This window comes from Eubalaena glacialis, chromosome 3, assembly GCF_028564815.1.
Source record: "Eubalaena glacialis isolate mEubGla1 chromosome 3, mEubGla1.1.hap2.+ XY, whole genome shotgun sequence".
NCBI classification, from domain to species: Eukaryota; Metazoa; Chordata; class Mammalia; order Artiodactyla; family Balaenidae; genus Eubalaena; species Eubalaena glacialis.
In genome coordinates this window covers 123,395,338-123,410,956 of record NC_083718.1, presented here as the reverse complement: position 1 = coordinate 123,410,956, position 15,619 = coordinate 123,395,338, and the positions used below count along the sequence as shown (strand labels likewise).

At 31.9% G+C, this 15,619-nt stretch overlaps 1 protein-coding gene across 9 annotated transcripts in view; it reads left to right on the top strand.

The window, feature by feature from the left end:
- Positions 1–15,619, top strand: part of ADGRL2 (adhesion G protein-coupled receptor L2) — a 180,063-nt gene that overhangs the window by 156,142 nt on the left and 8,302 nt on the right. For all 9 annotated transcript variants that reach the window (XM_061183963.1, XM_061183959.1, XM_061183962.1 and 6 more), the window contains 5 exons: positions 412–621; positions 1,547–1,767; positions 3,049–3,115; positions 11,235–11,326; positions 13,164–13,332. In XM_061183963.1, coding sequence (XP_061039946.1) covers positions 412–621; positions 1,547–1,767; positions 3,049–3,115; positions 11,235–11,326; positions 13,164–13,332 — 759 coding nt within the window. The remainder of the gene's footprint in view (positions 1–411; positions 622–1,546; positions 1,768–3,048; positions 3,116–11,234; positions 11,327–13,163; positions 13,333–15,619) is intronic.

The window sequence follows — 15,619 nt, the reverse complement described above, 5'->3', positions numbered from 1 at the left end:
TAACTTTTAGTATATATATATATAAAATATAAAAACTCAAGGAGAAAATTAAAACTTAAAATTTGACTACTTGTTAGCCTGGCAAGTCATTAAAATGCCAATTATTTTGAAATAACTAAGTAGTCTTTAATCTATTGTAAAATGTTTTCTATATGTTTATGTAAGTAATATTTTGGTCATTATTTTCTAGGTAAAATCTTTCATAGATCATTCTTTGAATATAAAAATCAATAAGATAATATTGAACTCTGTTATATGATCGTAAATTTTTTTTAGTATTGAGCCCCGTTTGAACACACATGAATATTCAGAGTTTAGTATTAAAAGTTGAGCTATCACGTGTGAAACCTATCTTACCTTTAGTTAATGTAATGCAGGAATACTAAAGTTCCTCATTTTTTTTATTTTCAGTACACAGATGGAGTTCACGAATTACTTCTTACAGTCATCACCTGGGTGGGAATTGTCATTTCCCTTGTTTGTCTGGCTATCTGCATCTTCACCTTCTGCTTTTTCCGTGGTCTACAGAGTGACCGTAATACTATTCACAAGAACCTTTGTATCAACCTTTTCATTGCTGAATTTATTTTCCTAATAGGCATTGATAAGACAAAATACATGGTAAGTACTCCTTCCGTTTGTTGACCTTGGATCTCTGAGAATTATTATTATAACAGGTGTATCCACATATGCTGCTGTTAATATTTGACCTTGTAACTTACAATAATTGACATGGCAATACTGAAGGATAATTTGTAATAAAACACAACCCAATCATTAAGTAATATTATTATGAGTTAATTCATTTCTTGTATTAAGGTACAGTTGCATTTTTCTGGGTTGTTGTTAAAACATGTAATTTGAATAGAAGAATGCTGGGTATACTAAAATGAAAAGATCCGATTTTTAAATTTTTCATTTTGTTTACATAGTCATTCTAACCAGTGATCATTTCCTCATATTCTGAGCAATTTATTCACCATCATGAGGTCTCAGTGTCACAAAGAGAACTTAATAATTAGTTAATGCTTTACTCTGTATTCATCTGCACTGGGATGAATTTGAGACTGTTACACATATAACAAGAAAATGATGTTAAGTAATTAGAGCTGGGATATTTATCATTAAAGCAAATTTTTAAAAATTCTGTAATAGAAAAAAATAGAAATAATATATTTGGAAACAACTGTTCTAAAGACTTGGAAAGCAACTTATCTACAAGTAGAATATTCAGATTTAAAAATGAATAGTTCTGGAAGAGAAATTAGTATGTTTTCTTATTTGCACTTACTTTTGCTATAAATAATAATGTCTTACAATGATGATATTTCTAGCACACCTAGCATTACACTCCATAAGCATTAAGCCAAATTTGGCAGTATTTTCATCTATGGAAAAAAAAATTTTTTAAGAAGCAGTAATTTTCTCTAAATAATGGTGTATCTTAAAGACAGTAGTGAGTACTATCGGTGAATATTGTTTAGTTTTAGAGTGAGCTGTTTATATTCCCATGTTCTCTTGTGTTTTTTGCTTCTTTCCTTTATAGATTGCATGCCCAATATTTGCAGGACTTCTACACTTTTTCTTTCTGGCTGCTTTTGCTTGGATGTGCCTAGAAGGTGTGCAGCTCTATCTGATGTTAGTTGAAGTTTTTGAAAGTGAATATTCAAGGAAGAAATATTACTATGTTGCCGGTTACTTGTTTCCTGCCACAGTGGTTGGCGTTTCAGCTGCTATTGACTATAAGAGCTATGGAACAGAAAAAGCGTAAGTAATTGCAAGTGACCTGAGTGTTTTTCAAGTGAATAACTTTTTAAAGCCTGTTAGCTGTCAGTGAGGGTCCCCGACAGACTAAAATAGCATCTGAAAGCCTTATTGGTAAGAAAATGGGCATGCCATGCACAAGTTACAATCAAGTCTTTTGTAATTTTCTAGGTTGAGAGGATTTGTACTCTGGCAACGCAGATTCTAAATTATGGACTTTCTTTTTAACACAAAAGATTGACCTGTAACAAATTGAAAAAGTAAATAACTTTTTGGCCTTAGAAAGATATTAGGTAAAAATTCTTCTGAACTTAAAGCATCTGACAGATTTAACTATTCAGTTTTTAAGCTAATGTTTCATTAGCTCTCTTTGTGCAGCGGACCCTCTAGGTAACTCTCGTTCTGAGTTGTGACAGTACCACATTCCAGCCCGTATGTTTTACTTTGATAATATTTTATCAGGCAGTTTGAAAGGATTAAAATAAGTCACTGTCATTCATTTATAAAAAAATATATTTATTGAAAGTGACAGAAGGTAGACCATGTTTCTAAGGATTTTATTTGCTAGAGGCATGAATTTGCTTTCCAATTCTGTTTATTTTTTCCTTTGATAAAATTAGTTATATAAAGATTCTTTGGACTAAAGATAAAGCTTTTTGACTACACAGATGATGAAAGACAAGTAAAAGAAATTCATTGGGGATTTGATGTTATATGAAAAATGAACCACTAAGTAAAATCTGTCTTAATAAGTTTATGCATCATTTACTCTAATACAGTATGAATTCTATGCTTTGATTTTTTTTTTCTAGTATTCATCCATTCCCAGTTGAGGTGTTATATTTGTGCTATACTGTTTTGCAACAAACATTACATCTGAACACTTATTTTTTTATCTCTTATGTTCCATAGGGTTAAACATTTTAGCTCAGATATAGATCCAAAGGCAAATTTTGAAGATAAGAACTTTAAAAAAATGAGACAATTTGGAATACCAAGTTTCACTTTTTTCTTAGTAAAGTCAGAGGTCTTAACCATCAGGATTGGGGTGGGAGGGGGGGGTTATTGTTTTCCCCATATAAGCATAATTATGTATGTCTTTATCAAATTTAAAACCTAAAATGAAGAACAGTAGAATTATTCAAATTGTTCTTGCCCATGATAAATTAATTTTCAAAGGTAAGTGTAAAGATACATTTGCTTGTTAGATTTTTAAAATTTTGCTTTACTTGTGATGTTGAGCATCCATTGAAGCTACTTAATATTCTTTTCTTTTCATAATAGTTGCTGGCTTCATGTTGATAACTATTTCATATGGAGTTTCATTGGACCTGTTACCTTCATTATTCTGGTAAGCAGACTCTATTTTTCCTTCATTTTTAGCTTGCTGCTTTAGCAGTACAATTGAAACGGGGATAATTTGTTTTACTGTTAATTTATCTGTGCATTCAAAGGTTTATAAGCATGTCTAGCTTACAGAATAAAATTATGTAGTATATTTTACATTTGATATCATTATTGAGAGTTTACACTTGCTAATTAGTACTATTTTTAAAAACACTCTTTCCTTTAAGAAATACTTTTCCCTCATTTGTAATTTAATTTGCAGAAATTTCAGGTCTTAATCTTTATGTTAAGATTGTATGATTTTAAAATAGTTTGATAATTAGAAAGGAATAACTGATATGTATAGTATATTTTGGTTTTGAGTAGTGAAATTTTTTGTTAAGAGGTTTAGTTCAGGAAGTTATATCTTTAAAATCTATAGTATTAGCTGTGCACCAAGCCTGTGTAGCGTTTATGAATTGAATGTTTTATGGAAGTGAAAGAACATTAGCTTAATATTTATCTTCATTTCCATATAGTAAGTTAGTACTTTTAAATAAATGTCCACACCCTAAATTCTTTTTAGGGCACAAAAAAGGTTTTTTTAAGCTTAGCGTAATAAATAAATATTAAATAAATTTTAAACTCATTAGAAATAAAATTACTTTTCTAAGACTTAAAATACCAAATAAAAATATTGGTTTCTAAGAAATTTTATTTTAAAATAAACCTGATACAACTTAAGTATAATGACATTAAGGTATTTTTTAACTTAAATTATCACTAGTCAAATATTTGAAATATAGTTGAAATTTTTTTAAAAAGCTAAAATATTTGGATTTAAAACTTTTCACTCAGTTTTAGCATCATGCTGTTACAAATAAGTGTTATTGACCATTAGAAGATTGAAAATGAAACAATCAAGTTTATATATTGCCTATAACTGTTTATTCCTATTAAGGTTGTTTTTTCTTTTAAAAAGGTGACACAAGTAAGCTTATTAAGATATTTCTACGGTTAATAGTATTACAATTATAGTTACTAGTATTTCAATAAAATTAAAAAATTTTAGTAGTTCAAGGAAACTTAAAACTACTTCAAGTATATATACTTTTGTCACTAAAATGAATTCTTTTATACAATTACTTATGAAAGCAAAATGAAATTTGAGATGAATGCCTGTATGAATCGAACCAGTAAAACACTCTCAAGTGTTCCTAGGAAAGCTGATTTCTCATCAGAATTATTCAATCCAGATGATTGTCCCAGTTTTTGTTCTTGGTTTACTTATGCTGACACAGCCTAAGCCTATCTTGAATTAAATGACAAACAGCTGACATGAAAGGGGTATGATCCTTAAAGACTCAAGCTTTTTTTTTTCCCTGACCCCTTGGCCGAACATACTGATACTTTGAAAATTGTAAAAATCATTTTAGGGATATTTGATCTATACTTCTGTCCTACTGCAGTTTTGTTTATTTTCTATCTCTGAAGATAAATACTGACTTTAGAGTATTAAAAAACATTTCACTGGGCGAAAGGAGTTAATGTTCATATATACTCAGCTTCCAGTAAGAAAAGAGGTAAAGGATGTTTTATTATATTGCCCTTTTATAGCGAGAGCCTACCATTATTTTTTAGTCTTGTCATTATTATCCTTTACCAAGTCATTTACGTTGAGATGTGAAGGGCTTTGGTGTTCCCAACTTAAAAACAAAACAAAACAAAACAGCAGGTAGCAATCACAGTACAGATCCTGGGAGTAATTCTTCTCCTGCAATTGCTTTGCCCTCTAATCGTCCCGACACAGAAAGACAGAGCGGTATTGAAGTGTAAAACATTATCTCAAATGTAACCTAAAGTGAGGTATGTGATTGTACAGCACATGTTTGTTGAGTATTAATATATTTACCTGTATATATCCTTATGGTGATACAGGTCATTTAAAAGTCAGTTCAGACACAGTTTAAAAATTTATACAGTATAAATTATATTGTATACTGTCCTTTTAAGGAGTAACAAACAGTACCTATTGATATTCCTAGAAAGCATAGTTTTGCATTTCCAGCTTTTCTGAATTGAAATCATATAACTTAGTAGTATTAAATAAGTGTACATTTTTAATAATTTTCAGTGAAGGAAAAAAACATGTTATGGAAGATAAAACTTCCTACTTCTGTATTTCTATAGAATGTCTTGCCTACAGGCACTAGAGTTATTATATCTATGAGAAAAGTGCTTGTAAGTAATGAGCAGTGGGAAACCATTAGTATGCCTGAAATGGTTTAATGAAAGCTTGGATCATGACACGTCAGGAGCTGTTCTTATCATTTGGACAGCTCCATCTGAATGGTTAATAATTAATTCAGTTCAGTAAGAGTTCAGCTCACACACTCACTTAGAAGTCTTCCTCAGAGAACACCTCTCTGGCCGCTAGTCCCAGGGAGAAATAGGTTTCTGCTTGGCTAACAGCAAAGATCTGGAGATACAAGTGCAGTTTTAGAGTTGCATTTGCCAGGTAGCAAAAGCTCTAGGGAGGGCAAAAAGGGTCAGAACATGTGCAGTTCAGTTAGGTTACTTCAGAGTGGTGTTTCTGTTCTTCTGTCTTATCATATCCATGTCAGGACGGCAAGCTTTGGAATGAATTTTAAGCTGCTAAGCTCAAATGGATATGATTCAATTGAGCAGGTCGATTACTATAAAACAAACTGCGCACTCCTATAATCTATGGTACCTTTTTCTTTCTTTAAACTCTTTGTATTTTCATGTTCATCAATATGGGTGAGGATTAGCTAAGCCATGTCATCAAGTAGTGATGAATTTTATCAGCAACTTACACTGGCAGATTATTTAAACAGTAATTTATGAAATTATTTTTGGGGATAGATAGAAGAGTATTATTTGTTATTGAAAGAGAAAGAATGCCCCATTTAGTGATTTAACTCTTTTTAGCTGAATAGGAAAATTCTTTTCTTTTTAATTTGGTCTCACTCTTTCACATAGAATTCTATTAAGAGGTACCCATCTACCTATTTACCTGTACACACACACACACACACACACACACACAGAAGAGTTAAAATCTGATTAATTCCTGGATGAGTTGCCTCTTCAAACTTAATCTTCAGTATAGGCATTTAGGCTGGTGAGTTGACATACAACATGTAACACAATCCTATTAACTTGTACTTACTAGAGGCTTCTACATGAATGATTAATGACATATATACCAGCTATAGACAATCTTTATGTACATAGCTGTAACTCCATCTTTTTCCTTTCTCATTGATGCATAGCACCTTTCAACCTATCCCAAAATACTCTGTTTAAACTTAGTAACATTTATGTTAGAAAGAAAAAACAAAAAACAAGAGGGCAAAAAATGGCTGCATTGGACTTGAAGGGAAAAGAACAGCAGTTGGGTGGTGGAGACAATTCTTCTCACCCTTTTTGCCTGCCTTCCAGTGAGAAATAGGGAGAATTCTGCATTGATGGTTGTGATTTCTTTATTTTTTAAATGCATACCAAATGCAGAAAAATAAATTGGGAAGAAATAAAAGTGAGGAGAAAGAAATTGCTTACTTTAACCAGAACAAAAAAAGAAGCATAGGGCTTCCCTGGTGGCGCAGTGGTTAAGAATCCGCCTGCCAATGCAGGGGACACGGGTTCGAGCCCTGGTCCCGGAAGATCCCACATGCCGCGGAGCGGCTGGGCCCGTGAGCCACAATTACTGAGCCTGCGCGTCTGGAGCCTGTGCTCCGCAACGAGAGAGGCCGCGATAGTGAGAGGCCCGCGCACTGCGATGAAGAGTGGCCCCCACTTGCCACAGCTGGAGAAAGCCCTAGCACAGAAACGAAGACCCAACACAGCCATAAATAAATAAATAAAATTTAAAAAAGAGATAAAAGAAAATCAATAATTTAAAAAAAAAAAGCATAGAAGTATATGGCTAGAAAGAGCCATTTATGTCATAGGGAAAATGATAAGAAGAAAGAACTCAGTACATCATTTGAAACTAAGGTTTTCAGTCTTCAAGTGACTATTTTGGACAATAGATTTTATCAAAGATTTTTTTTTGCCCCCTCTATTTCTTGTTCTGATTCCCATAGTTACATTTTAAGAGAATAAGAGTAGAAGAGAAAAGAAGAAAATCTATTGAAATGTTTTATTATACAAAATTATAACTCTTATTAGAGTGTATTGCCTCCTGAAAAAGATCATAGGAACAGTATTTATCCATGAAACTAAAAATTAGCATTTACATTTTTAGACACTGGAGAAAATCAGAGAACTTTAAAACCACAGTTTAAAGAATTTGTTAACACTTCAGTAAGTGTTCTATTTAATTCCAGAAAATATTTCACTCACATATATTTTGGTGGCAATGTATTAAAATGTTCAATACCTAAATAATAGACGTTTTTTCGGTAAATTTTTTTAATGTGGAGTTGAGGAAAAGAAAAATATCTCACACTTAGCAGTTTTTGCTCTTACGCTGTGATTCACAATAAGTCTTGCATGCGTTTTTTCATAATTACTTTGTCTTACAGTGATGTTATTTTCTCCTATTAAAGATACCATTGCCTCAGTAATTATATATCATTGTCGTATTTCAAAGACTAAATTAGTGTTGGATTTAACTAAATTTCTTGGCAACGTAACCATTAGGGTGTTGGCTAAATTTTTATTTTCAGTTTCTGTAAATTGGAGAATTCAGACACTTGTGAAACAATCTGACTGCAAGAGTCCTTCTGTGGTTTTATGATTATTTTTCTAGGATTTTAAGTTGTTTTTAAAGAGACTCACTTTTCAAACATCTTCTTGAAACATTTGATTTTAAATATGCTAGAAACAATAGCTTTCTTTCCCCACTCGGGTTTTATGGGTTTGTGTGATGTTTAGCTGTGTATGAATATAACTAGCACAGACAGGATTAAGAAAACACAAATAACTGTTCAAAGTACAATTTGGCTAGTGGGAATAAAAGTGTGTGGACGTTTTAGCTATTTGCTGATTATGGGATGGTAGCGTTTTGCAAAGGAAGTGGAGAATTGGTTATTATGGCAAGCCCATCAAGTGGAAATCATTTGAAGAGCACACCTTCGTATGTCATTAAGGATTTCTTTGATAGTGTGCTCTATGTATTAATTAATTTAATATTATATCTTCAACTCATTGGTCATCTCTGATTGAGTGGTAAATTAGATTACTCTTTATAGAAGTGGAACCTTTTTTTAAAAAATACAAAACTAGTATATCTTTGGTTTGTTAGAAGACTCCTAATTTTCTCAACCAGAATAAACTGGTTAATTTTGTTGACAAGACTGGGCCATGGAGCCAGAAGACAGTATATGGAATCTCAGCATTGACATTATAGTAGCTAAGTAGTCTTTGGCAAGATAATTAACATCACAGATTTGTAAAATGGTTATCCAAGTGCTACCTACTACCTCTGGAGATAGGATTATACGTTGTGGGCGGGGTGTTTTTTTTCCCTGTAATTTTCTGAACTTTATGTCTTTTGACTGTATTATCTTTGTAGCTAGGAAGAAACACTGAACACATGTATAACATTAAAAACTTCAGTAGTGTGAGGAGAGATGCATCTAACAGTCTGTTTTTTAAGGATTAAATGAAATATGTTTTCTGTGGCATTTTCAAGTTGGTTAGTTCTGTCTTAACAAGAAACAAATGTCTTTGTATCAGATTTAAGCTTTAATTCTATTTTTACATAGGTACACTTCATTTTCATTTCAATTTTATTGGAAAATGAGCTAGTTCTTAAATAACTGATTTTTTTCTTTTTTTGGCCTGGTTTTTCTTCATTGAAAAATATGTTTGGATGGATGTAACCCCCACGAGTTCACATTTTGTACTCATTTTCTTTTTATAGCATAATACTTGGTACATCCACATTTTTTTCACATTCACATTCTTTACTTTCCTTGTGGTTTAGACATTGTGGTGGGTAAATAACTTTTTTTCTTTCCTTGAATGTACTACTATTATTTTATTCCTGAGGGGATAAGTAATATGCTTAGAAAATAATGAGCTCCAAATTGTGGCCCTATTGTGCTTCAGAAAATTATTTAACAAAAGGTGTTGGGGTAGAGGGCAACCCTAGGTCTGGAAGTTTGTAATAAAAGAAATGAACAGTTTTATCAGGACATTCAAAAAGAAGGGTCAGGAGGTTTAAAAGGTTTTGATTATGAATCTGTTAAGGCAGCCATTCTTACCTAAGAGTTGTAACTACTTTGTTTCCTTATATGGGTTTTGGTTGGTTGGTTTGTTTTTAGGATTATTTGGAGTACTTGTTTTTAACCATTCCTATTGTCCTAGTTAAGGCTTACTGCTATATAAAATAAAAAGTAAAAGCACTACTGATTTTGCCTTTAAAAAAATTAGAGATAACCTGTACCATACTTCTTTAAAATCAAATTAAGTATTCATTGTACTATCACAAAGATCTCCCTAATTTCTCAAAGGCAAAAATGTGTGTCTTATCCCTATACAATAAGCACATTCTTGTGTGGAGCAGTAAGGTCAATAAATATTTGTTGAATGAAATGAATCATATTGTAATATTCCTGAAAATGTAAGCCTTTATTTATGTATGACCAACTGGACTTCATAATCTTCAGAATATAAAGCTAGACTTTTTTTTTTACCGATTTATTTACTTTTTCTCTAGACAAGTATTTTAAGAAATTAATTTTTAAGTACTTTTTTAAGCAAAGAGCTTCTTTTGTCCTCAAGTAATTAATGGAATGCTGTCTGCCAGCACTTGCAAATTATGCCTATTTTAGTCCTTAAGAGGAAATTCTACATCTAAGAGAAATAACAAGGCACGGTAGACAAAATGACTGATACACGGCTTAAAGCCTTTGCTCTGTTCCTTAAACTCGTTAGGAAGGACTTGGAAATTTTCTTTATTGCCTTACATCATTTTTCCTAGTTATAAAATCAGAAGTGGTGATGAATGAGTAAAATAATGTTATCATTTTATCAGATGGTATTGTGACTCAGTAAAAATAATCACGTTACTGTAACAAAGTTATGTCAATTATTTACTACCAAGGAATTGCTTTTGTCTCTACATATAAATGGGTCCTTTTCTGAATATACCCTTTGTGCCTTCACTAAATCACTTAATCCTCACAAAATAACTTCATTTTGTCTTTTTTAAAGTAATAATCTGAAGTAAATAAAATGTCAAAAAGTCCAGGAGCAATTTAGCATAGTTTTATTTTTAGAGCATAAAAATGGAACTGCCTTCACTCCATCCAGCATTCTGCCAGGCTTCCGTAGAAGCAAATGCAAATTACAAACCTTTAACTTTCCTCAGTCAAAGCAACTCTTTTCTTCTGAGTTCTCTCAAGTTGACCTGCCAGACTGTCCTTCCATGTCAGGTTCTATCTTCCACAGTTGGCATTTGTTGCACCTACATTCTTTGTACAACTGAGTGTTTAGAGGGACTCAAAACAGCCTTTGGAATTTACCAACTTCCATACAGTATAGAGACATCAGGAAGAAAGAAATGATGGTCTTTAACACTTAAATAGCAAATACATTTATATATTTTAAAGTTTATCTTACTTTATGTAACCAGCTAACATTTTTCATATATTTTATCTCATTTGATCTTCACCATTACCTTACAAAAAGAGTATGCAAATGTTATTTTTCCTCATTTAATCAGTCAAAATCAAGAACTAGACTCTCAACTAAGTCTTAGGGTCCCAAATTCAGGGATCTTTCCATTATAGGCTGCATGATGTAAATGCCCCTTTTAAGGAATTCACTTCTGTGTTTTCATTAGATGGTTTTTAGGCCCTGGAGTACTTCTAGCTAAAGAAACTAATTTAGGCTGTCTAATTTATTTAATCATCACCACATGATACTGATTTAATGAGGTTTCAATTTCATGTCAAATGATCTATTAAAAAATCGATCATACGTAGCCAGAGTATTTTTTTATTTAGACTCAACTTGATCATTGCATAAATAAACTAGAATTGAATCAGTGAATACCATATACTCGTGTTATTCATATTTAACTGCATTAACCCATTAAATATATTGGCAAAAATGTATTAATTTTTACTGTTTGTCGTAGTGATCTAATTCTTTATTTGTTGTAACAGCTAAATATTATCTTCCTGGTGATCACATTGTGCAAAATGGTGAAGCACTCAAACACATTGAAACCAGATTCTAGCAGGTTGGAAAACATTAAGTAAGTATTTCGTATTTTAATTTTACTGCTTGACAAACTAAGTGAAAGGTATTCTCCACAGGGAATACATGAATACCATCTTTCACCTGTAGAAATTATTCAGAATGAAGTTTTACTGATCAAGGTTGAGTCTCACTGTTACCATGTCACAGACATTGGTCAAAAATTAGGTACTAATTTCTGTCTTGATCGAAAGCCAGGAAATTGTTTCAGTGGCGTTGTGGAAATTCCATATCACTGTAGCAATTTCATTTGAATTTAAAATGCAATTCAATATGATGTTCCTGTTTGCATGACTGATATGATTATATTGTTTGTTTTGTTAAATGACTTTTTGATTTATTAAGGATTCTGAGCAGTTTCTACTTCTAATCCTGTTTTCCTAAGAGAATTTACTCCATTACTATTGTTAACTTGGAGATTGTCTGTTGTTTTCATGATAATTAAATAAATGTTTACTTTATTTCAATGTTGAAAAAAACTGCAATATCCTATCAATGGAAAAAATGTTATCTAATTAACAAAAAATTGATAGCTGTTGATTCATTAAGTCATCTTATAAAAGCATTTTCAGAGTAATTTTTTTAAACGTGAGTTAATTTAAAATTTGAGGAGGTATTGTTCAAGTTGGTTATAATGGGATGTGGAAAATATTTTTAATGTTAAAAATGGCAAATCTATAGTAAGGGTAATTTTTTTTAAATTAGATAAAGTTTTAGATAGGTTAGTGCCAGCTTCATTGCATGTTGCATGGTAAGAGAGAGAGCTAATCTTTAGCATCTCTCTCTTTTCTTCCTTTTCCTCTTTCTGTCTTCTCATCTACACCAGTAATTACCGTGTTTGTGATGGCTACTATAATACGGACTTACCTGGGTAAGGTAGAACCCTACATTAACAAATTTATGGCATGATTTATATTTTTTACAAATCCGTCAATATCATGAATTGCCCTTAATTTTTATAATTATTTTGGAATATCTTATTTGCTAGAATATTTTAAACTATAATATGCCTTTATTTTTTAATTGCTTGCCTCTGCATTTTGACTTTCTTAATTTTGACTAATTTTATAAAATATATAAATGCTTTCTTATTACTTTCTATTTTAATTCTGTCTAATAATTTTGTTTCTCTTTTCTGCTTATAATGCTTTCTAGCTATGAAGATAATAAGCCATTTATCAAGTAAGATCATTAGTTAGACATGGAATGCACTGACTTTAAATCCTCTCATTCCGTCCTATTTTCTACAGTTCCTTTCTCCTTAAGCTATTCATGATGAAATCTCTCCAAAATTATTTTATTTTGAAGTTGTTCTCATGTTTTTGTCTCATTTCAGCTAGGCTTCTTCATGCTTCAGTTATAAAACCTTAGGTTCACCTAAGATTAGTTTCTTAGAATCTGAAGTTTAGGTGTTAAGTGATTATCTGCCATTTAACCTTTCTGTATGTGTCACATTATTCAGTGTCTTGAGTGCACCACAGGAATAAAAATATAGGAGTAAACTAATTAAGGACTCCTTAATTTCTTTTACCAAAATGCACATAAAAGACAATAAAGTCACGGGGGATGTTTTACACCTTGTATTTTAATATAGTTTTCATACCTTGTTTATTCTGAGTAAGAAAAGGTCATACCTGCTGTTGCTGTTTTCACTGGAGACTGCAGTACTAAATGCTATTGTTCTTTCTTTAATCAATGAAAGGTTAAAGCCAAAATGCTGTTGAATTTGAATGTGAACATAAAGTCAACTGCTACTACTGATATGTTAATATTTAAGTGTGATGTGTGTTGTTCTCTCATTGAACCTGTTAATGAAATGCACTTTATTTTTTCAGGTCTTGGGTGCTTGGTGCTTTCGCTCTTCTGTGTCTTCTTGGCCTAACCTGGTCATTTGGGTTGCTTTTTATTAATGAGGAGACTATTGTGATGGCTTATCTCTTCACCATCTTTAATGCTTTCCAGGGAGTGTTCATTTTCATCTTTCACTGTGCTCTCCAAAAGAAAGTAAGTGAAAACACTTAGAGGTTCTGCTTAACTTGTTCTTTGATTTGAAAATAATGCATATAATAGGGAAGGTTTTAAGTTACAACTGGAATATTATTAATAGCATTATATTTTAATCATAAATTAATTGTAATGTGAGTCAGAAAGCTCAGGCTTCACATGTAAAATATGTCAATACCAATCATCTCTTGAATGTCAATTTGGGAATATTATAAACTAGATACTTACGTTAAGATTTCTTCTTTGGAGTCTACAAAAATGCTTTGTGCAAAGGGTATACAAGAAAAATAAAAAGTTAAATAATCTTGTTCTTTGCTCAATAAAAGGAATGCAGTGGTTCAAAACAAAATTGAGTATAAGGATAAATGGTCTAAATTTTAAAAGCACAAGATATACCAAAAAATGAATATCAATGTTGTCTTGAGTAATTTTGAAAGATCTTAAAACCCAGCAATTTCATATCTCACATCTTATTATTTTGTCCTGATTTAATGTTAAGTGGAGTCAGCAAAACTGATTCAAAAATTAAAGTTGAAGGTGAAAAATTTTAATCTATTACAAGAAGATGTTAAACCTAAGAGAATAGCTTAGCTACCATTTGAGTTTAAAATGTGTATGCCTATCACCAGGTATCATCCTTTCCCTGTCTGCATATCTAATGTAGTCTTTTTATTCTGTTATTACTAGTTGGTCACTAAACTGAACAGAGAAATAGAGTTGTGAAAGTGAAAACTATTATGTTTTCAGTCCTGACAAGATGATAGTGTTGTTACTTCCATCAGTTCTGAATAAGCTATAATTGTGAGATAATGACAGTGGAATGTGCAATACTGACAGATATAATGTACATTCACAGCAATATAGGCATTAGGCAAAACCAACACCGGAGGGTATTATTTGGATAAAATACCATTTTGATTGCCGTTGTCTTGGTTATATAGGATTTCAGAGCAGTTAATAGCCATTAAGTGTGCCGAAATTTTTTGTGAGGTATCATGTATTATTTAATAACACTGAACCTTAACTTTCTAAACATTATACAGGTATAACCTTGTAATTACTTTGGTTTTTATATATTTTCTGCATAGATGAGCATTTTATATACATGCAGATAATCACGTATTCATACCTTCTGTCAAATGTTTTTGACAAAGCATAAACTTAGCAGAAAAAGGATGAGGTCATTATTATTTCCTCATAGAGTTTGTATATTAATTTTACAGAGATTTTGCTATGCTTTTTAATTAACAATTACATTTTAAAATCATTGTGTTACATTTCTTTTGAACAAGTTCTACTTAGTCTTGGATATGTCCTATTGGGTGCTGCCAGGATGAATTGTTAAGAATATAAGATGATTTAGTTAAAATCGTGGTTCTAACTGCTTGAGTGAGCATATTTAGGCAGAGAAAATGCTTTGAAAATTCAACCCCATTGTTATTTGTTCTAATAGATATAATTAAATAAAGCTAAGAGGATGAAAATTCAAGTGCACTTAGATTTAAAAGGTCATTAGTGACTTTAATTCTCTAATTTCCCAAGGAATAAGTGTCAAAGTTTTGGCCTCTGCAGGCAGATATTGAGCATAGAAATGGGGGGGGGGGCGGGGAGGGGGAAGCCTTTGAGTGTTTTTTGTAACCTACTAGAAAAAATAATTTCTTATGCAGCCTCTCCTTCTTCTGTCTTGTAATTTCAAAGTCTGGCTCTTAGCCTCAATGAAACCTGTTTATATGCCAGTAAAGCTACACAGAATCCAGAACTCTCCCCCACTCCTCCCAATTCTTGACCACCTAAGTGGGGCCCTATTATTTAGCAGTTGTTTGGACCTCACTTTTTAAAGTTTCAACTTTCTTTTAGGCCTGACAATTTTTCTGTCTATTCATATGTGCAAGCTTCAGGGGAAAAGGGAAATTACATGGGTAACTCATTAATGTGAATGGAAATTGCTTAAATAGTTCCCTTGTGTGCTAATAAAGTGAATAGGCATCTTAGACTCTCTACACTAAATGTTAGAGCTAGACACATCAGAAAATGAAGAAAACATTCCATCCTAATTAATGGCATATGTATCAAAGGACTTTTTTCCCTTTATTCTTGTGCCAAAGTAGTCTTTCATTATAAAGAGGTCACCTGCAACACCATGCAATCTAGTAAAAGAAGTTTATGTACTGACCGACCTAAGAGGACACGAAGCACATAAACCTTAAGTGACTGAATTACAAGTGGTTAAATGTAATTAAGCAAGGAAGATACTAAATTTTTTATCTTATTTTCTTAGCATGAAATA